This window comes from Macaca nemestrina, chromosome 17 (genome assembly GCF_043159975.1).
Source record: "Macaca nemestrina isolate mMacNem1 chromosome 17, mMacNem.hap1, whole genome shotgun sequence".
In the NCBI taxonomy this organism is placed as follows: Eukaryota; Metazoa; Chordata; class Mammalia; order Primates; family Cercopithecidae; genus Macaca; species Macaca nemestrina.
In genome coordinates, this window is record NC_092141.1 from 84,200,519 (window position 1) to 84,222,148 (window position 21,630).

General features: G+C 52.7%; 2 protein-coding genes across 8 annotated transcripts in view; one reads left to right on the top strand and one right to left on the bottom strand.

Moving 5' to 3' along the window:
• The window catches only part of LOC105469158 (nucleoporin 85), a 34,061-nt gene extending 25,673 nt beyond the window's left edge, over window positions 1–8,388 (top strand). For 2 of the 3 annotated variants that reach the window (XM_071083567.1, XM_071083568.1), the window contains 8 exons: window positions 4,217–4,300; window positions 4,454–4,519; window positions 4,710–4,861; window positions 5,697–5,814; window positions 5,904–6,004; window positions 7,283–7,434; window positions 7,734–7,835; window positions 8,212–8,388. In XM_071083567.1, the coding sequence (XP_070939668.1) occupies window positions 4,217–4,300; window positions 4,454–4,519; window positions 4,710–4,861; window positions 5,697–5,814; window positions 5,904–6,004; window positions 7,283–7,434; window positions 7,734–7,835; window positions 8,212–8,313 (877 nt within the window). In that variant the 3' untranslated portion in view covers window positions 8,314–8,388. The remainder of the gene's footprint in view (window positions 1–4,216; window positions 4,301–4,453; window positions 4,520–4,709; window positions 4,862–5,696; window positions 5,815–5,903; window positions 6,005–7,282; window positions 7,435–7,733; window positions 7,836–8,211) is intronic. The other variant, XR_011616014.1, reaches the window with a different exon arrangement.
• LOC105469157 (golgi associated, gamma adaptin ear containing, ARF binding protein 3) overlaps window positions 4,425–21,630 on the bottom strand; it is a 26,581-nt gene continuing 9,375 nt past the window's right edge. For 2 of the 5 annotated variants that reach the window (XM_011719810.3, XM_011719809.3), the window contains exons 2-17: window positions 19,482–19,566; window positions 19,281–19,356; window positions 17,234–17,332; window positions 16,356–16,479; window positions 15,973–16,076; window positions 15,742–15,822; window positions 15,256–15,393; window positions 14,538–14,619; window positions 14,323–14,439; window positions 13,738–13,983; window positions 13,275–13,345; window positions 12,721–13,040; window positions 12,316–12,512; window positions 11,855–12,024; window positions 11,596–11,706; window positions 9,527–11,334 (exon numbers count right to left, since the gene is read on the bottom strand). In XM_011719810.3, the coding sequence (XP_011718112.2) occupies window positions 11,224–11,334; window positions 11,596–11,706; window positions 11,855–12,024; window positions 12,316–12,512; window positions 12,721–13,040; window positions 13,275–13,345; window positions 13,738–13,983; window positions 14,323–14,439; window positions 14,538–14,619; window positions 15,256–15,393; window positions 15,742–15,822; window positions 15,973–16,076; window positions 16,356–16,479; window positions 17,234–17,317 (1,956 nt within the window). In that variant the 5' untranslated portion in view covers window positions 17,318–17,332; window positions 19,281–19,356; window positions 19,482–19,566 and the 3' untranslated portion in view covers window positions 9,527–11,223. Of the gene's footprint in view, window positions 4,619–9,526; window positions 11,335–11,595; window positions 11,707–11,854; window positions 12,025–12,315; window positions 12,513–12,720; window positions 13,041–13,274; window positions 13,346–13,737; window positions 13,984–14,322; window positions 14,440–14,537; window positions 14,620–15,255; window positions 15,394–15,741; window positions 15,823–15,972; window positions 16,077–16,355; window positions 16,480–17,233; window positions 17,333–19,280; window positions 19,357–19,481; window positions 19,567–21,630 lie in introns of those variants that run through there. The other 3 variants (XR_979838.3, XM_071083566.1, XM_071083565.1) reach the window with 3 other exon arrangements.

Consider the following 21,630-nt stretch of genomic DNA (forward strand, 5'->3'; position numbering starts at 1 on the left):
GGCAGATTCACTGACCTCAGCTGGCTCTTTGTAAATCTGGGCATGGGAAGAGTTTCCTTAGCCCTGCCCGCTCTTATTTTGGCCAAAAGAAAGCCAGGGCTTCAAGAAAATGATTCTAGATTTGGGGAATGAAAAAAGTTTTTTGTGTGTTTGTTTGTTTCTAGGGTTTTGTTTTTTTTTTTTTTTGAGACAGAGTTTTGCTCGTTGCCCAGACTGGAGTGTGGTGGCGCGATCTTGGCTCACTGCAACCTCCACCTACTGGATTCCAGCGATTCTCCTGCCTCAGCCTCCCAAGTAGCTGGGATTACAGGTGTCTGTCACCACGCTGAGCAAATTTTTGTGTTTTTCTTTTCTTTTTTTTTTTTTTTTTTTTGAGACAGAGTCTCGCTCTGTCGCCCAGGCTGGAGTGCTGTGGCCGGATCTCAGCTCACTGCAAGCTCCGCCTCCCGGGTTCCCGCCATTCTCCTGCCTCAGCCTCCTGAGTAGCTGGGACTACAGGCGCCCGCAACCTCACCCGGCTAGTTTTTTGTATTTTTTAGTAGAGACGGGGTTTCACCGTGTTAGCCAGGATGGTCTCGATCTCCTGACCTTGTGATCCACCCGTCTCGGCCTCCCAAAGTGCTGGGATTACAGGCTTGAGCCACCGCGCCCGGCCAAATTTTTGTGTTTTTCAATAGAGACGGGGTTTCACCATGTTGCCCAGGCTGGTCTGGAACTCCTAACCTCAGGTGATCTGCCCACCTCAGCCTCCCAAAGTGCCGGGATTACAGGTGTGAGCCACTGCCCCCTGCCAAGGTTTTTTTTTTGTTTTTTTTTTTTGTTTGTTTTTTTGAGACAGGGTCTTACTTTGTCACCCAGGCTGGAAGTGCAGTGGAGTGATCTCAGCTCTCTACAACCTTGACCTCCTGGGTTCAAGTGATCCTCTTGCTTCAGCCTTCCAGGTAGCTGGGACTACAGGTGTGTGCCACCATGCCTGGCTAATTATTATTATTTTTTTTGTAGAGATGAGATTTCACTATGTTGCCCAAGCTGGTCTTGAACTCGTGAGCTCAAGTGATCTGCCTGTCTCAGCCTCCCACAGTGCTAGGATTACAGGTGTGAGCTGCCATGCCCGGCCTGATAGTCAAGTTTTGTGTCAGTATTTTCACAGGCCTGTAAACATCGTGGGAAGTCCCTGCATGGAGGAATTAGAATAACTTAAAAACACACAAACACACCATCATTTGGCTTTTTTGGTGTCTCTGCCCATAGTTGAGTATTCCTAAATTTCCTGTCCGTTATAATAGTGAATGCGTTTCACCAGGGCTTCCTTTATAAGCTATATCTGAATTTTTAGGAATAAAACAGATTTGAGCAGAACAAGTCTCTGGGATGCAGGGAGTATAAAAGGGGAAAGCGTCCTGCTATTTCCAATGGCAGAAGAAAAAGAGAAGTACCAATGAAGAGGGGTGAACAACAACACTCTCGTGCCGGACGCAGACAAGGAAGGGTTAGGCTCACAGTCCCCCAGTCTCGGCCTCTCTCCACCCTCACAAGCAGGAAGGGATCTGAGCTCTGTTAGTGGGAAATCTTGGAGTTTGCATTTCTCTGATGGCGAGGCTACCTCCTATCCTGTTTTGAAAGAGGAACAGAAAAGCAGAGCTTGTCCCAGGAATTGTGAAATGGGCTGAAATGTCTTGAGAGACAGTAGCAGTTTTAGAAGTGTGCCTTCCTGGCTCTGGGGAAAGATTGAATTGGGGTCTTGTGGGCACATGTTTTCTCATGGGATGTATCAGTCAGACCCATGCACACTTCCGGGGGGCAGGGAAGTGTCTCTTTCTGGACTTGAGCCAGTGGGCTGTTGGCATGCCTTTTTAAAGGCATTAGAAAGAGGTTTCTTTCTCTTTTTCCTTTCCTGTTCACACCACCTTCATATGAACATGGAGAAGGGAGGTTTCTAAGTGGGCCCTTGATTTACTCCTATGTCAGTAGTCATGCCAGACCCTAAGGGGCAGAAAAGGCAGCCAGGGGATCCTGACTCAGAGGCTGTAGTTCCTCAGCCCTGCTAAAGGGCCAGGGGTTTGTCTGTCAGCGCCTGGCTGGGCATGCTTGACTGTTAACCCCTCAGCTGAAAAGATGGCAGGATTCCTCCATGGGGTCCTCCACAGGGTCCCTTCTTCCCTCCTGGCTTACAGCTTCCTCTGAAGACGGGCCAATTCCTTGCTCTCTGGCAAGAGGAAACAGAGCTGGGGTACACTTCACTGGGAATTGGGCAAGATGTCGGCAGTTTCCTGGTGCCCTTCAAGTCCTCCAAAAGTATCGAGCTAAAAGGTGACAAGTCTTCCTTCAGTAACCAAGAAGAGTTCCAGTTCAATGTCTGCTGAATCTAGAATCTTCTGACTTGTTTTTTGGCCCAGCACACAACCTTGGATGCAGGGTGCAGCAGTGTTTGCAAACCTCACACCCCATTTCCAGAATAGCAGGCAGAGGCTCTGGAGCTTTGATTACTCCAGGGCCCCCAACAAGCAAGATGGGGCCTGGGTAAGGAGTTGACAGTGACCTTAGTACAGGACAAACAGCTCATTTGGGGCTATGGTTGCCCAGGGGGGTCACCTTCATCGTAGCTGGTCTTCCCAACTCCACAGCGTTCTTTCGTTTTCAGCAGAGGGCTACTTCGGAGCTGATAATTAGGCCTTTCCTGCCTTGAATGTTGAGGTTGCCCGCCTGCTCTGCGTCTCAGCTGCTCACTCAGAATCCTTCAGAGTGAGAGAGAGTGTGTGTGTGTGTGTGTGTGTGTGAGAGAGATCTAAGACCTAACTGTATGGTTCAGGCCTGCTGGGCCCTGCGGGGAGACCGTGGTGGCCTTGTGCAGCACTAGGTCTGGTCTCCGTCACTTGAGTTGTATTGTGGGCAGAGGCCCTCAGTGCTTGCTGCCTTCCAGCCTGGGAGGCTGCTGGATCCTTTGGGAAGACACCGGGCACCGTCTCAGCCCTTCCTTCCACTGGCGGGTGCCTTTCATGCAGGCTAAGGCTTTGGCTCCCTTAGCCTGGGTCCCCTATAGCCTTTTCACTGGCTTCTCCAATGGTTTTGACATAACCATCAGCTATAAATCTGGGTAGCAACAGCTGTTTTGGGAAGCTGAGGTGTCCTTTCCCCTGGGCCAGCCCACTCCCCATTTTTTTCCCCAGCTTTATTGAGGTGTGATTAACAAAGTAGTATGTATTTAAGGTATACAACTTTTTTTGTTTGTTTGTTTTAAAGACAGTGTCTTGTCCTGTTGCTCAGGCTGGAGTGCAGTGGTGTGATCTCAGCTCACTGCAACCTCTGCCTCCTGGGCTCAAGCCATCTTCTGCCTCAGCCTTCTGAGTAGCTGGGACCACAGGCACTCGCCACCACGCCCAGCTAACTTTTGTATTTTTGGTGGAGATGGGGTTTTGCCATGTTGGCCAGGCTGGTCTCAAACTCCTGAGCTCGAGTGATCCATCCACCTCGGCCTCCCAAAATGTTGGGATTACAGGAGTGAGCCACTGTGCCCAGCCAAGGTGTACAACATGTTTTGATAGACGTGTAGATTGTGAAGTTAAGCTAGTGAGCACATCCGTCACCTCACATAGTGACCCTTTTGGTGTGCGTGTGGTGAGAACATTCAAAAGCTGCTTTCTGGCTGGGTGTGGCAGCGCATGCCTGTAACCTCAGCTACTGGGGAGGCTGAGGTATGAGAATTGCTTGAACCCGGGAGGTAGAGGTTGCAGTGAGTCGAGATCTCACCAGTGCACTCCCACCTGGGTGACAGAGCAAGACTCCGTCTCAACTACTTTCTGAGCAATTTTTTTTTTTTTTTTTTTTTTGAGATATGCTTGTGTTCTCTCACCCAAGTTGGAGTGCAGTGGTGTGATCTCGGCCTACTGCAGCCTCTGCTTCCCAGGCTCAAGCAATCCTCCCACCCCAGCTTCTCGAGTAGCTGGGATTACAGGTGTGTTCCACCACACCTGGCTAATTTTTATATTTTTAGAGATGGGGTTTTGCCATTTTGCCCAGGCTAGTCTTAAATTCTTGGGCTCAGGTGATCTGCCTGCCTTGGCCTCCCAAAGTACTGGGATCATGGGCATGAGCTACCATCACACCCGGCCCCATCTCTCTGAGGGATAGGACATGTGGGGTTCTTGCTCACCCCCGCTCTTGTGGGACACGGCCTCTGCCCTGACTCTCCTTCTTGCTTTGGTATCTGAATCTGCAGCATCGCCCTGAGCAACTGGTGGTTTGTGGCCCACCTGACAGACCTGCTGGACCACTGCAAGCTCCTCCAGTCACACAACCTCTAGTAAGTGGCCTGGACGCACCGATCCTCCTCCTCTTACCACCGAGCCCTCGAGGGTGGGGTGAACTGAATGCCTGGAAGGGAGGTTGGGCTGAGGAAGGGGGCCCTGAACAGGGCAGGCCCGGAGTCTTGGTCTTTTGGTATGTTTTATTCCAGTTTCGGTTCCAACATGAGAGAGTTCCTCCTGCTGGAGTACGCCTCTGGACTGTTCGCTCATCCCAGGTAGGAAGGCTCCCACGGGTGCAGGCTGTGCCGTGTGCTCTTCAGCATGCGGGTGCCACTGGAGCTTGGACTGTTCTCTCCCGGTTGGCTCCCTGCAGGCTACAGAAGGGTCAGTGAAAGGGAGCTGCAGGTGCCAGTCCCCAGAGCCACGAGGCAGCACCTCATGTCTGTCTTCCTTGAACCTTTGCAGCCTGTGGCAGCTGGGGGTGGATTACTTTGATTACTGCCCCAAGCTGGGCCGAGTCTCCCTGGAGCTGCACATTGAGCGGATACCTCTGAACACTGAGCAGAAAGCCCTCAAGGTGCTGCGGATCTGTGAGCAGCGGCAGATGACTGAACAAGGTGAGCTGGCCCTGCTCCCAGCCTTACCATCTGTGGGACGTGGGAGTCGGGACCCTGAGGTCACACTTTGTGCCTACCCCAGCCATTCTCCTCCTCACGAGCCACACTGGAGAGAGGTGGGGCTGTGGACGCCAAGAGGTAAACTAAGAGATGGGATAATTATTTGGGAGGGACAGGAAAGCTAGGGATCCTCTGGAACCGAGACAAAATCTACACACCACCTGGAAAGGCGTGAGCCGCCCCTTTTCTCACACACTTGATTCCACGAGGTCAGGGCTGGGGTCGGCGCTATTTCCCTGTCCAGGTGGGTTGCTATTGCTATCTCAGCCAGGCTCAATGGGGAAGCAGTGCTGGAGGTGGCTCCAGAAAAGCAGAGAGAGTGGAATGAAAATGACCAAGTCTGCCCCTTCCTTTCTCCCCTCGCTGTTGAGTGATGTAAACATGAGTTACTACCCTGCAGAGAGACAGTTGGCATGTTCACGACCATTTCTGAAAGCATATGGTATTCATGATCCACAGGAAGATAGGATTTGAGGCATCTGGAGAGGTAATAGAAGAGCTGACACGTAGGGAGAAACAAAAATCTTTTGCTACCCTTGAAGCCACACACACTCACGGAGCCAGTCCTGCCGTGACGGGCACTTACACTCTTAGCAGAGCCCAGACACTGTTAATCAGCCTGAGTTTCCAGCTCTGCCAATCCAGCTGCGTTTAGAGCCCACAGAGTGGCTTTGGGGTGGAGTGAGGCTGTGAGGCCACTCTGGTCCCCACAGGGCTCAGGAATGGAGTGATTTGTGGAGTGAAAGCCGTTCACCTTTTCTTTTCCCTCACAAAGTTCGCAGCATTTGTAAGATCTTAGCCATGAAAGCCGTCCGCAACAATCGCCTGGGTTCTGCCCTCTCTTGGAGCATCCGTGCTAAGGATGCCGCCTTTGCCACGCTTGTGTCAGACAGGTGGGTACCGCTGGTGTTGGCTTCCCAGGGACTGGGTGGTTGAGGTGGGCCTGAGACTGCTGCTCTGATGTCTGGGCTGGGCCCTGCAGGTTCCTCAGGGATTACTGTGAGCGAGGCTGCTTTTCTGATTTGGATCTCATTGACAACCTGGGGCCAGCCATGATGCTCAGTGACCGACTGACATTCCTGGGTGAGTCCCTGGGTTTTGTGCCCTGTGCTTTAGACACAAGTGGGTAGTTGGGGAGGTTGGAGGGATCATATCAGACCTCCCAGCACTTCCTTCATATATTCCCATTGCATCAGTGGCCCCAGAAACATCCTCCGTCATGTCCAGGATTGTGAGTTTGGCTGTCACATCTCCTTAGTGCCTCCATGTTTCTGTCTTTTTTTTTTTTTTGAGACAGAATCTTACTCGCTCTGTGGCCCAGGCTGCCAGGCTGGAGTGCAGTGGCATGATCTCAGCTCACTGCAACCTCCACCTCCTGACTTTAAGCAATTCTCATGCCTCAGCCTCCCAAGTAGCTGGGATTACAGGCATGCGGCACCACGCCTGGCTAATTTTTGTCTTTTATTTATTTAGCTTTTTGGGACAGTCTCACTCTGTCACCCAGGCTGGAGTGCAGTGGCGTGATCTCGGCTCACTGCAACGTCTGCCTCCCGGGTCCAAGCAATTCTCCTGCCTCAGCCTCCCAAGTAGCTGGGACTACAGGCATGCGCCACCATGCCTGGCTAATTTTTTGTATTTTTAGTAGAGATGGGGTTTCATCATGTTGGCCAAGCTTGTCTCGAACTCCTGACGTCAAGTGACCTGCCCACTTTGGCCTCCCAAAGTGCTGGGATTAGAGGCGTGAGCCACTGCGCCCGGCCAGTGCCTCCATGTTTCCTTTTTTTTTTTTTTTTTTTAAAAAGATGGAGTCTCACTCTGTCTCCCAGGCTGGAGTGCAGTGGTACGATCCTGGCTCACTGCAACTTCCACCTCCCAGGTTCAAGCGATTCTGCCTCTTCAGCCTCCCAAGTAGCTGAGACTACAGGTGCATGCCACAATACCTGGCTAATTTTTGTATTTTTAGTAGAGATGGGGTTTCACTATGTTGGCCAGGCTGGTCTCAAACTCCGGACCTCAGGTGATCCACCCACCTTGGCCTCCCAAAGTGCTGGGATTACAGGCATAGGCATGAGCCACTGCACCTGGCCTAGTCAATCTTTTAATCCATGACTATTGTTACGTATTTTGACTCTGATGTTTCCCCAGATTTGGCTCTTTGGAGTTCTTCCAAGTCTGCTTTGAACGCTCTTGGTCTGCATCTCATTGGGGCCTGAGTTTGGAGATAGAAACAATCTCCTGCTCTGTAGAGTGGCTGGTCTGTGGTTTTTCTTCTCTTGTTTAGGGCCAGGGTGACTTTTGTAGGTGTCACTTGGGCAATTTGGGGGAATATGCACGTTACCTAGTGCTCTTGTTTCGCCGTAGGAAAGTATCGCGAGTTCCACCATATGTACGGGGAGAAGCGTTTTGCTGACGCAGCTTCCCTCCTTCTGTCCTTGATGACGTCTCGGATTGCCCCTCGGTCTTTCTGGATGACTCTGCTGACAGATGCCCTGCCCCTTTTGGAACAAAAACAGGTGAAGGTTGCAGCAGGGTGGTTTTCTTTGCTTGTCCCTGCTGGAGCTTAGTTGTGTAGCTGTTGGCAACGTGTGTTTCCTCCCTTGTCGTTCTGCCTGCGCACGTGTGTTCCCCTTAGCACCCTCTCTGGAATTCCAGACTCACACAGGAAACACTGCTTAATTTGAAATGAGGTCTTCCTGTACAAAGCACACTGTTGCGAAAGGCATGAAAGGAAGAACGTCCGAACGTGGGCCCCTGCCCAACCAGTGCAGGCCTGGGCTGGGGGCAGCCAAGCAAGGCAGGCTCTCTTCCCTAGGTGATTTTCTCAGCAGAACAGACTTACGAGTTGATGCAGTGTCTGGAGGACTTGACGTCAAGAAGACCTGTGCGTGGAGAATCTGATATTCAGCAGCTCCAGGTCATTTTCACTTCTGGGCTGATGGTTCCACATGGAGGTGGGAAAAGGCTCCCTCTATCTCAGACTTCCCCTTCCCTCCAGAAACACTGGCTCCTATGGACACATGTGCCTCTGTTCCCCTTAACCTGTGTCATTCACACACCACCTTCTTTTAGGAGGAAATGAGGGATTCTAGTGTTCTGACCTCTACATTTTGCTCTTTCCTGTTCATCATTTCCAGTATGGCCCTTTGGTATTGCTTTCTTTTATATTGATAATTTTCTGGAAGCTACTATGAGTGTTAAGTGCCCTCTACCTTTGGATTAGCTAGAACCTTCGGGAGTGTGAAAGGGCTCCTTCCTACTCTTGTCTCATGCTGGTGCTCTCTGCTTTGCAGGATGAGGACATAGAAACCACCAAGGTGGAAATGCTGAGACTTGCTCTGGCACGAAATCTTGCTCGGGCAATTATAAGAGAAGGCTCACTGGAAGGTTCCTGAGAACTGCTTCATTGTGGTATCTTTGTATGGCAATGTATATAGATTTTTTAAAGGAATAAATGTGTTGCAAATGTAGGTTCTTAGAGTCCACCCAGGGAGTTTATCTGTCCAGTCTGAACCTGAGGTAGTAAGATTAAAAAATGCTTGTTTTATGTTTTTTTTTTTGAGACACAGTCTTGCACTGTTGCCTGGGCTCGAGTGCAATGGTGCCATCTCAGCTCACTGCAACCTCCGCCTCCCAGGTTCATGTGATTCTCCTGCCTCAGCCTCCCAAGTAGCTAGAATTATAGGTGCACACCACATCCAGCTAAATTTTTTGTATTTTTAATAGAGATGGGGTTTCACTGTGTTGGCCAGACTGATCTCAAACTCCTGACCTTGTGATCTGCCCGCCTTGGCCTCTCACAGTGCTGGGATTACAGGCGTGAACCACCGCACCCAGCCTTCTCTTATGTTCTATTTGATGTGGAACTGTCTTCCTGTGCCTCCTTAGATAAGAAACCACTCCCAGGTCTGGCGCAGTGGCTCACGCCTGTAATCCCAGCACTTTGGGAAGATCCCTCAACCCCAGGAGTTTGAGACCAGCCTGGACAACATAGGGAGACCTCATCTCTGTTTAAAAAAAAACAAAAAAGAGGCCGGGTGCGGTTGCTCAAGCCTGTAATCCCAGCACTTTGGGAGGCCAAGACGGGCGGATCAGGAGGTTAGGAGATCAAGACCATCCTGGCTAACATGGTGAAACCCTGTCTCTACTAAAAAATACAAAAAACTAGCCGGGCGAGGTGGCGGGCGCCTGTAGTCCCAGCTACTCGGGAGGCTGAGGCAGGAGAATGGCTTAAACCCGGGAGGCGGAGCTTGCAGTGAGCTGAGATCCGGCCACTGCACTCCAGCCTGGGCGACAGAGTGAGACTCCATCTCAAAAAAAAAAGAAAAAAAAGAAACCCCCAAAGTTATGGTGCCTACAGTGTCTTGGAAATTTGAAGAGCCCTTGGTGGTATACTTGTGCTTCTGACATCTTGCCTCACCTCTTCTGCAACACTTAACATTTTGGTTATTTAGTTCCCTTAAAATAGAAGCATACAGGAACCTGCACTTTTAACAAAAACCTTGGGCAGTTCTATCACAGGCTATCCACTCATGTATACCTGGAATTCATAGGTGGTACCTTTTCCTCCATCAGGGTGAATGGCGTCTATATTAGGAAGATTCCAAGTACAGTGAAAATGGTTTTATTTAACATGCAGCAAAACAAGGGCAGCAGAGTTGGTATATCCAGTACAGCCATTTGCCACGAAGCATTGACCTCAATAGTAACGAGTAACACTCAAATAACTGTAATGTCTAGAGCGTAATACAAAGTTCCATTTCCACAGAGTAATTCCAGACATTCCCAGGGCTGCAGCAGCCAGTCTCTGGAAAGCTCTTGGGTTTATTCTTTAGTGAAAAATGATTCACTTTTGACCTGTCCTGTTCTAATGAAGCAGTGAAACCTGCTTGCTAAAGACAGCAAGGGGCAGGGAAGGAGTATGACCTCTTGATCCATAGGAAGGAATAAGGAAGCCTGGCAAGGGGCAGGGAGGAACCAGGGAATGTGGTCTGTGCCACCTTCCTTTCCCCCAGAGATGTCCGATTGCTGAGCTTGTTCATCTGAGCTCTGCAAGCTTCCCCGTGTCTATGGCAGCTGGTGGTGGTTTTTTCTTTTTTTTTTTTTGTGAGGGGAGGCTTGGAATCCCTGTCCCAGGATCACATCCAGCAGCCAGAGTGGCCAGGACAAGCTGGCTGGGGCCAAGCACTGTTGAAGCAATAGGGTCTGGTGACTCGGCTCAAGTGTGGCCCCTGATCTCATCACCTCCAGACCCAGCATTTCGCTGACAGTGCCCCTCAGGAGCTGGGGAACAGTCGAGGTTTCTGGGCAGCACATTAGGACATACGTCTAGTGTAACATTTGTGATCCTGAGGCCTCCTGCGTCCAGCCACAGGTGCCACACCACATGCCATCTGGTGAGAGGAGAGGGAGGCCAAAGCAGTAGGACGCAGAGTGGCGGGAGATTGTAAGGGGAGGATAGCAGTTTATTTCATGCCAAGCAAGAGGTAGTCAGTAGGATGGCCTGTCCCCACGGCTGGAGGCACGCTTTTCCCAGAAAGCTGAGTACCTGCTTCTGGAGAAGGGGAAACACTGGCTCTCTTCATTTTCCTTCCTATCCCTAGTTGGGCCTGTCATGAGGCCAAATTCCATGTCCTGCCAAGATGTCCATAGGACACAGCCTGCCACTGCCAGGGATAAGCACACAACTCATTACTCCATGGCCATTCCAGGATGATGCCATCCACCAGAGGCAGGGCTGGGGACTTTGCAGTATGCCAGTTCCTTATTCTGGGCCAGGTATCTTCCTGGGCCACTGAGCTTGGCCCACCTCCCTGGGGATGGCAGCAGGAGCTGGCTGGCGGGGGAAGCATGGAATTGCAAAAGGGCTGTGGCCCCTTGGGCCGTGCATCTGTCAGGTGTGAGGATGTGGCTCTTGTGGGGAGTGAGCCGTGACAGCCTCCCTTTAGAGTCTCCCACCCCCACCCCGGTGGCTTCAGTGAATGCCAGCAGAAAGAAGAAAACACCTACGCCAAGCCTGGGGTCCATGTTCCCGGGACAGCAGTGAAGTCAGGGGCCACTCCCCACCCCTGACAGCATATGGCCACTTCAAGTCACACAGGTAGATAAAAACAGGTCCTTTTAGGGGCCAAAGGAAAGGTTACCACAGCAGCAGTTTGGTTCCCAGCAGAAATGCCCAGGGCCCCTGTTCCACATCAAAGCTATAAGCACTGTCGTCAGGGCATGGAGAGTGATGGGACCAGAGCCCTCCCGGTCTCAGGGCAGCCTGCCTGGCTTCAAGGTGGAGATCACAGCATCCTCTGGGGTCATAGGTTCCCCCATTGCTCCACAGGAGGGAACTGGTCCACCTCGCCCACCTCTGTGCTCAGCTGCTCCCCCAGGGTGAAGGTCAGCTTATACCGAAGCCGCACCTTCTCCTGTGACAGAGGGCAGCAAATGAGATCCAGCCCAGGCGGCCCCTCAGCAGGACGCCCTCTACTCTGCTACCCTCTCTGTGCTACAGGAATGGTCCCTTTTCCCCACAACCCCCAACCATGCTCAGCTGCTTAACCTGAGGCAGCAAAGGGATGTGTCAATCCTACAGTCAAGACACTTCCGGCTGGGAGGTGGTGGTCCTGAGGTCCTAATCTGGGGCAGCTGGGGCCTCAGGCTGGGACCCTGGGTGCTTTGCTACTCACCTTCAGTGGATTGGCCAGCAACATGACCTGGGTGATGGCTGCCGGTGGCTGGATGGGGCTGAATGGAGAGAGTTCTGTCCCAGAGGGTGGCTGCAACTTCACTTTCATTGACTAAAGAGAGAAGCTCCTTTGAAGACAGCTGGCAGGTGCCCCAGATGGAACCCACAGTGCACATACACACTGCCACCTGCTGGCTGCAAAGGCCTCCACACAATAGGGTCAAGCTAAAGCCGTTTTGGCCCCAGGGAGACACTAGTACCTTGGGCACTGCAGCCTGCAGCACGATGCTCTTGACAGGCAAGGGCGCTGTGTTCAGCATGGACACCACCACCACCAGTACGTCAGGTCGTCCTGGGGGACACTCCTTGGCAAAGTGGAAGAGGATGCGGAAGCCGTTTTTATCATAGGCTGTGATGGGAAGGGCACTGCCTGCAAGAACGTGGCACGTGGGTGTGGGAGGAGCAGCACCAGAGACACCCAACAGAGCCCTGGCGGTGAGGGGACAAAGGCTACTCCGTGGCCGTGATGAATCCAATGCTTCCTTATGGAATCTGGGAGGGGCGCTCAGTGAGGACCTTAAGGCCAAGAATGCAGGCAAGGAGGACTGCCTGGCTCTAAGGGACCCCCTGCAAACAGTGCCTGGATCCACCCGTTGCATGTCCTACAGCTCTGTGGCTGTAGGCCCCACTGCCCTGCCCACCTCAAGCCTCCAACACCTACTAGGCTTGATCGATTCCAGGGGCACGTGGATGCTGGCCAGGGAGAGCTCAGGCCCCTTCAGGGGGCTGCCCTGGGACTGGAAACTCAGCGGCTGGAAGAGTGGGCTGCCAGGTGCCGTGGAGAAGGGCAGGAGAGGCCTGGCTGGGGTGGTGGTGGAGATGAGAGGGGAGGTGGCAGGTTTCACCAAGCCTGAGGTCCTGGGAGGTGGGAAGGATGGAAGGCACATCAGAGAGCCAGCCAGAGCTGGACTGACCCTCACCCAAGGCCCTTGGCCATGCTCTTACCCAGGCCCACCCCTTGCCTTCCAGCCTGACTGATGGGACTACAAGGCACCCCCACCCCTTCAAAGTTAGCTCTGGTTCTGACACATTCAGGCCCAACCCCACATCTCCTCCCACTCATTACACTTTGGCCTCTTCTAGAAGCTGATCGAGGGCATCCAGGTGGTGCAACACGCTGTCACCCAATGCCAAGCCATGGTGCCCAGGGACTGCAGGCTCAACTTTTGGGGCCAAAGCTGGGGCCACTCCAGTAGAAAACAAGAAGGAGCCCGCACTGGGGGCAGGAACACTGGCTGGGACCACAGGAGCTGGGAAGGGAGACGGCAGTGGAGCTTGGGAGCTGCTTGAGGAGGGGGCCGAAGGCTGGAGAAGAGGAGCGTCGGAGGCGCCACAGGCAGTGGTCCCCGGCCTGGGGCTGAAGAAGTCCAGGTCGGACTGTTCCCTCTATGAGCAATGGAAAAGGTGGTGAGCCGAGGGCTGGCGGGGAGGGGCTGCCGCTGGAGCGGGGCACAGCCCTCCAAGGACCGCACGGAAGACAGACCCGGAAACACTCATTGTTCCCCACTGCAGCTGGCAGGCTCTGGAGGGAAAGGACAGCTAACTGTAGCCCAGGAGACATGACACTGGAAAGTGGAGGTCCTTGGCACAGTAGTGCTGTCACCGATCCTGTGCCCCTACCTGGAGTAGGTGCCACTGGCTGTTCCCAGCTGACTCTTTGGGAGGGACATTAGGGGCTGGGTCGGCGAGGCCTGACAACAGAGAAGAAAACTGGATGAGAAGAGACTGAGCTGGGCAGCCCTAGCCCCGCCTTGCCTGGTCAGGTGACAAGTGACATCAATGGGTGAAGGCACAGGGAGAAGCTGTTCTGCAGGCAGCCTCCAGAGGGGAATGGAGCCCTCCAGTCCATGATGCAGAAGTGGGGGGTTTGTGGAACGGGGTGCAGGGCAGGAGGCAGAGTCCACCGGGAGGATGGCTGTGGGGCCCTCAGGGTTGCTGAACTTCACTGACTACCTACAACTCAGGGCTCTTTGCCCACCTCAACAGTCACACTGGGGCCCCACTCAGGACTCCTCCTAATTCCACACACCCTTCTTCCTCCCGGAGCCCTGTCAGGGGATGGACAGTCCCCTGCGGGTCGTACCCAAGCAGAGCAGCTCCTCATCCAGCAAGGAGAGGGCGTTGCTTGTGCTGTTGGGCCCCGGGGTGGCCTCGGCCTGGCTAGAGGAGCGGCTACGTGGAGGTCCTGAAGCCTGGGGTGGTGGAGGGAGGATCGGGATGCCCGAGGAGGGTGGAGTGGGTGCTGGGGCCAACACGGAGGACAAACTGTTTGTCGTGTCCAGCTCGGCAAGGTCGATGAGCGTGCCTTGGTTACTGCACTGACTGTTTCCTGGATGGGTCAACAGAGTGGAACAGGAATAATTAGCGGTCTTCTAGTGGCTGTGTGGCAGGAGGCAGCACCCTAGGCACAGTGGTTACTGCTCCAGCCTCTGGCCTAATCCAATGGCATCTCTGCCAGGGGATGCTGTAAAGCAAGCCTGAGAAAGCAGGCGGGGAAATTCCCACCCACATCTCCAGGCCTCCGGGAAGCTGAAGGACTGCTTGGAATGGCAGAGAACCCCCTCGGGCCTCGTGCAACACCACGCTGGTCAGCCTACACCCGCAGCTTCATGGTCGTGACCTGAGGCTGGTCTGGAGGAGTCTAGAGTTGGGGACCAGAGCATCTCACCTTCTGAGTCAGGCAGGGTTAAGGTGGCCACCTCGCCGTTGATGACCTGCCCTTCAATAATTGTTTTGTAAGAGTTGATGACCCGGGAGAGGTTGTCACTGGCCTGCAGGATGTCCCCTGGAGCAGGAAAGAGAGACTTCTCACTCCTGTTGTGACAGTTCCCACCCACGTATCTAAACGCCTGGCTCATCCCTGACAGTTGCTCTTTCACTCACCCAAACTGTTATCATTGTCCTCAGTCTCACTGGCGAGTTTAAATAAAGTCCGCCTCTTGTTCTCACACCGATCAAACAGCTCCTGAAAGAGACTCAAGACATAAAAATCAAACCACACAGGCCCTTAGAGATCATCTGATTCATTCAGGGTTCACACCCAGAAAACGACGGGGATCTGCCAGTTGCCATGGTCAGTTACCAGCAGAGCTGGGACCACAGCGCACGTCTTCTTGCCACCAGCCACCACCACACCACGTCACCCAGGGTGTTGGTTTAGGTAGCAGTCACCAGGATGGATGAGGGGAAGTCAGTCCCCTCCTGCCTTCCAGGCTGGCATGCTCCTCAGAACTCAAAATATCCACCCAACCATGGCCTGCACCACATGGGCATCAGGGTCACAAGGAAGCCTCTCTGTCTCAACGTCCCCAAAGCAGTAAGGAAAGGCAGAGAGCAGGGGTGAGCACCGAGGGCGTGGTCTCTGGAGTCAGACTCAGGTTTCCATTCAGCCCTTACACCCTGGGCAAATCAGCTGATCCCAGGCAGCAAATGGGGACGCCACTCTCTACTGACGTGGCTGCTGTGCGGATGAGTAAGGTCATGAATACGCTGCCAAGTGCACAGCCTGTGTCTCTGACAAGGCAGGTGCTCAGCAAATGCTGGCTGAGCTCCTGGAGGGCAGCGTAGCCCCGGGAGGCAGCGTTTGCCGTCGCGGTCCCACCTTCATCAGCTCTCTGTCCCCGTCCGAAGAGTCCTCCTGGCTGTAATGAAGCAGCATCTCATTGAGCAGTCTCACGTTGTTGTTAACTTCCTCTAACGTGTGCAGACGCTTGGTCACCTTCTGGATCCGTGCCTCATCCTGCCCCAATTAAGATCAGGAGAAAGAGAGCTTCACTTGACTGTCTTTCCACTTCCGCCAGGTCATACCTTACCCCACGACACAAGCGCAGAGGCACGGAAGCTCCTTCCAGTGTTGGGTGCCTGGGGCCCAGTCTACACTTCTGCTTTCACATCCCTGCTCCCGTCCCACTCCTCTCTTCCATGCTCCTGTGGAAGCTATTGTGCTCCTCCTCCCACTCTCAGCCTCCGGGGCACAGGTAGGGCAGCTGGCAGCAGGGGAGAACAAAACAGGCTGTGTCCAGGGGCAAAGAGGCTTCTGCTGTGTGGTCATGGGTTCCTCCACCCTGTGCCTGAAGGACCCACTCACTTCCTTCACCATGGACTTGATGAGCTTGTTGGCCTCTTGCAGGTCATCTGGGTTCTTGCTTTTCAGCAGCTTGGCTAAAAGCTGAGAGGAGAAAATCAGAGGTGAAGGGAAGAGGTAGCATCCCTACCCCGGGGAGACCCCAGAGAGCTCCCCGCAGCACAGTGCAAACCACATTCCCCTGGTGCTACCCCCTCTCATCTGAGAAAATCCCAGGCCCAGGGTGCTCTTTACCTTAGACTTCTCCTCATCATCAAAAACAGGGTTTTTGGGACGAGGTGGTGGAGAGGGGATCAGCGTCCTGTCCACAGGAATTGGTGGATCAGACTGCACTATGCCTGAAAGGGGACATGGCAGCGTGTGCACTCAGGCTGTGGTCACCTTGTCACCCCTCCTCATACACCAAGGGCCACGTCCCTGTGATCAAGACCTGCAAAGGGTAGTGGGGTGGAGGGCAGGCTGCTACACCTTATCCCATCCAACCCGAATCAGCCTTGCCTGGGGACAAATGCTGTTCGCTTCAGGAGGGACTCTGGGGATCCCAAACTTTCCCTTCTCTCCTTGCCTGGGCCAGCCTTCGAGGGCTGCCTGGAGGCTGTGGGCAGGCAGACACGTACCCTGTCTCTTCAGCATGTGGTAGGCGTCTTTGATCTTTGCTTCTTCTGGCAGGGCCATGGTCCAGCTGTATAGCAGCTCAATAACCTTGGTCTTCACTTTCTCAGACACCCTGTCCCCCAGGTACTACACGGCAAGAGAACATGAGAGGACCTAGTAACTGCAGTGTTGAGGCAGAGAAAGTGTAAGGTTCCCTTCACAGCAATGGCATGGCTGCTCAGCAGCTACGGTCCTACTCAAAACCCACAGGTGTCCAAGTGTGTGTGAGACAGCGTGGGGAGGGGAAGGACCTCCCTGTGGTGTGCTTGTGTCCACTGGATACAGTCTGTGGATAGGCAGGGGGCCAGGAGGTCATCACTGCATTTTCACACACAAGTTGCCAGAAACAAACTGCATTTTATCTTGAGGGTGTTTATGAGAATGTCTTTAGCCTGAAAAAGTATTCCCTCTGCTTTAAGTGGCGGCCCAGAGCTGTGCCACACCAGTGTGCAACAGAACATGGCCAGCTGAGCATCGGAGCAATGACGGAGGCCAGCTCCCCTTATCCACGAGAGACAGGCCAAGAAAACCCACAAAACCCACAACTGCCGTGTGCCAGGAGCCTAGAGTCCCATACTACATGGGCTCTCACCTTGGACAAACACACAGCCACTGCCACATCACCTGTCAGATTTGGGTTGTGGGTGCTTCAGAAAAAGCTGCTAGTCCCTGTGGCCTGTTTGGTCATCCCGTTACCTCCAGGGCCTAGCTCTCTAAGGACAAGACACGAATAATCTCAGTTCCTTGGAGATGCTGGATGGGCAGTGAAAGCCAGTATGATGGGAGATGGAAATGAACACAAAAGAAGTCCCTAAGAGCGAGGAATCCGCCGCTGACTGACCTTTGGAGAGACGACTTTGATTAACTCATTCAAAAAGCGGAACTTCCCCACTTCGTTATGAAATCTCCTCCCACAGTTCTTCATGCACGCCTCCAGCACCTGTAGCCGCACAGAGGAGAGGCGCTGAGTGAGGGTGCGCTCGGGGCTGGGACCTGGCACTGGCAAGACCCCTGGCACCCAGAGAGTGCTGAATAAACACGCCCACAGGAAGGAGCTCATCACAAAAAGCGGTGTGCACTGCCTGGGGACAGTGCAATTAAGCAATGGGATCGCCCACAGACCACGTCCCTCCAACTGCAAACCTCTGCTGGGAAAGCTGGGCAGGGACTAAAGCAAGAAACCCCGAGAACCCGACCCCAAGAAGGCCTGGATGCCAGTCCTGGAAGGTGCCTTCCTTAAAGATTCTGGCCTTGTGTTTTACAATGAGGGAGGTGAGGTCCAGGGACAAAGTTTCTCTGACTCGGTGTCCCGGGTGCTTTCCACAAGCTCACCAACAGTTGTGCAGGGGGTGGGAGGGATGTTTAAATCCTGTTATCTTTGAGAAAGATGACAGGGTATTTTACCTCCCTCCACTGATCTCCCTAACTTACGCTTCGGCTTTCCTGTGCTGCCTGTGGTCCCTGGCACTGCGGTTTCTAAGGCGGGGTGGGGTGCACTGTCCATGCTCCCTTTCTTGGCTTCTGCATTTTAAAGCAGGGTTTCTCAGATGAGGCCTGGATGATACTTTGGGCTGCTCATTCTTTGTCACGGGGGGCAACTTTATAGTGTGTTGAGCAGCATCCTTGGCCTCAGCCTACTTGATGCCGGGAGGACCCCTACCCCGACGTGTGACACCTAAAAATGTTTCCAGACATTGCTAAATGTTCCCTGGAGGGCCCTGTTGAGATTCACTGGTTTGTGTTTTGTTTTTTTTTTTTTTTTTTTTGAGACAGAGTCTCGCTATGTTAGGCTAGAGTGCAGTGGTATGATCACCACTGTACTTTAGCCTCAACTTCCCAGGCCCAAGCCATCCTCCAACCTCAGCCTCCCGAGAAGCTGGGACCACAGGTGTGTGCCACCATGCTTGGCTAATTTTTTTATTTTTTGTAGAGACAGGGTCTCACTATGTTGCCTAGGCTGGTCTTGAATTCCCTTAAGCAATCCTCCCGGCCTAGGCCCCAAAAAGTGCTGGGACTATAGGTACAAGCCACCATGCCCCGCTGAGAATCACTGTTTTAAGAAATTCGTTCTACAGCAAACACGACTGAGGGGAGCATGTGAGCTAGATAATATTTCTTTTCTCTTTCCAGGACCCGAACGCAGTAGAGCTAAAGCCCCGGATTCCTCAGATCTCGGCTGCTCTTTGGTTTAGGAGCATGTGGAGGCACTGAGGGCCAGGCACCATTCCATGCCTTAAATTCCCTCAGTCTGAATAGACACCAAGATCTGCCCCAGGGGACTCAGCCATCAGTGCGACACCTTCGCTAGTGACCGGCATTATGTTTAACTACAGAATGAATGGACTCACCTCTCTTTTCTTCCCCCGGCCAACTCTGAACTATCAACACAGCCCTGTCAGCATCTCTTCACAAAGGCTTCTCCTGCCCCACATGAGGCTCAGGGCCTTGACTCTGCGCTGATTTCCTTAGCCCCTCTGCCTCACACACTAACCGTGTGGCTGTGCTGGCAGGGATGGCACTGCAGTCACCTAACTGCAGTTAAGGAGATCAGTGGAGGGAGGAGAAATACGCTGTCATCTTTCTCAAAGATAACAGGATGTAAACATCCCTCCCACCCCCCTGCACAACTGTTGGTGAGCTTGTGGAAAGCACCTGGGACACCGAGTCACAGAAACTTTGTCCCTGGGCCTGGCACAACGCACACACATTTGTGGAACGGCTGGCTGAACAGATTCTAGATCTATCTAGTCTGTATCAAGGACTTTCTGTTGGCTTTTGGGATGAGCCCTTAGAACCACTATGGGGGCATGAGGAATGGCGGGGGCATGAGCAATGGCGGGGGCAGGTGAAGGGCTGCAGCTTCCATCTCCGGAGAGTGAAGGACCTACTGTCAGGGCCTGGAGTGCCTCCCATTCCTGCGGGGACTGGATCTTGTGGGCCAGCAGTCGGACGGCGATCTGTGGCCTGGGGGACAAGCAGAACACACTTCAGTGCACTAAGCCTGGGGCTACCTGGCTGGCCCTCCTTGGCCATGATTGTTCCCCTTCCCAGTCCGCTCCCTCAGCTGCCCCCACAGTGCTGAGACTCACCCTTCGAGCTCCTTGTTGATCTGATCGCAGAAGCCAATTATGTATTCCCAGTCCTCCTGGCGGTTGGAAGGATTGGTGGCTTTATCTTGGGACAGAACAAAGAAGAAGACAAGTGTTAGGAAGAGCAAGGAGGATGCAATGGAAGGTTTTCTTCGCAAGTTTTAGGCACTAAAGAGTTTGCTTTCAACTTTACTCTAAATACAGAAGCCTCAACAGTTGAGTCAGTAGCAAGGAGAAAGGAAAAAAAAAAGGGTCAGTAGGAGAGCAAATACAAATACTGCTTTCTGATCAGTATTTTGAAAGCCACAAATAAAAGAGAAAACAAATTCTGTCTCGTGAAGCTTAGAGTGGATCAAGGTCAAAAGGACAAACACAAATAATTAAAATATTCCCAAATAAATGCCTACATAAAACATGTAAATATAATAATAAAGGGAATATAAATATAATAATAAAGGGAACTCCAGCTGTATACAAATGAGCTCAGTGTTAAGCAAGTGGAGATGGTCAGGAAGGGTTTGTGGGGAAACTGAAATCAAATTGAACTAGATAAAAAATATACATATTTATAACCATGAATTTTTTTTTTTTGACAGAGTCTCACTCTTGTCGCCCAGACTGGAGTACAGTGGCGCAATCTCAGCTCACTGCAACCTCTGCCTCCCGGGTTCAAGTGATTCTCCTGCCTTAGCCTCCCAAGTAGCTGGGACTACAGGTGCGTACCACCATGCCCGACTAATTTTATGTTTTTAGTAGAGACGGGGTTTCTCCATGTTGGTCAGGCTGGTCTCGAACTCCCGACCTCAGGTGATCTGCCCGCCTTGGCCTCCCAAAGTGCTGGGATTACAGGCATGAGCCACCGCGCCAGGCAAATATTTTCCACATACCTGTCAAAAGGTTTTTCCAGACCTAGCCTTCCATAATGCTTTAAGTACTTTTGAAATTGCACATAATGCTCATCACTGTCAAGTCAACAACATTTACTTAGCCCCTACTAAGCCCCGGTGACTGTGCAATCTCCCTGGGATTGCAGCTTGAGTATCTAGCACCCCCAGGCTCTAATGGCCTTCCATGGTCAAGCACAAACACAAGTACTAGAGTTCTCAGAGGGCCACTGGGATTTAAAATCTAGGCACTAGGCCGGGCGCGGTGGCTCAAGCCTGTAATCCCAGCACTTTGGGAGGCCGAGACGGGCGGATCATGAGGTCAGGAGATCGAGACCATCCTGGCTAATACGGTGAAACCCCGTCTCTACTAAAAAATACAAAAAACTAGCCGGGTGAAGTGGCGGGTGCCTGTAGTCCCAGCTACTCGGGAGGCTGAGGCAGGAGAATGGCGTGAACCCGAGAGGAGGAGCTTTCAGTGAGCTGAGATCTGGCCACTGCACTCCAGCCTGGGTGACAGAGCAAGACTCCGTCTCAAAAAAAAAAAAAAAAATCTAGGCACTAAATGCAAAGTTCCAATATTTGGTATGGGCTCTCCTCCCTGTTACCTTCCCAAACCTGTGATTACACTGAAGAGCCCTGCTGACGGTGGCTACATGGGTTCCCATCTCTGATTCAGATCCAGAGGCTCCCTCTTCAGAAAGCACTCTCCAGCTGTTTGCTAAATTTAGGGCTTTGGGTTCCAAAGACAAATGGAAGGCTGAAGACACACACCCTTTGAAACACTCCTGCTCCCAGCTGGGTGCAGTGTCTCACGCCTATAGTCCCAGCACTCTGGGAGGCCGAGGCAGGCGGATCATGAGGTCAGGAGATCAAGACCATCCTGGCGAATACGGTGAAACCCCGTCTCTACTAAAAATACAAAAAAATTAGCCGGGTGTGGTGGTGGGCGCCTGCAGTCCCAGCTACTAGGGAGGCTGAGGCAGGAGAATGGCGTGAACCTGGGGGGCGGAGTCTGCTGTGAGCTGAGATCGCGCCATTGCACTCCAGCCTGAGTGATAAAGCGAGACTCTGTCTCAAAAAACAAACAAACAAACAAACAAAAAAACCCAAAACACTCCTGCTCCCTCCCCAGATCTCCATCAAGGCCCAAGGCAGGGCGTCAGAGCCCCTCCCGACAAGCCCCTCTTTGTCAGAAGTTTCTAAATTCTCATTTCTCATAATTGTGTTTTGTTAACTTTAAAAATCACCAGCTGGGCTGGGTG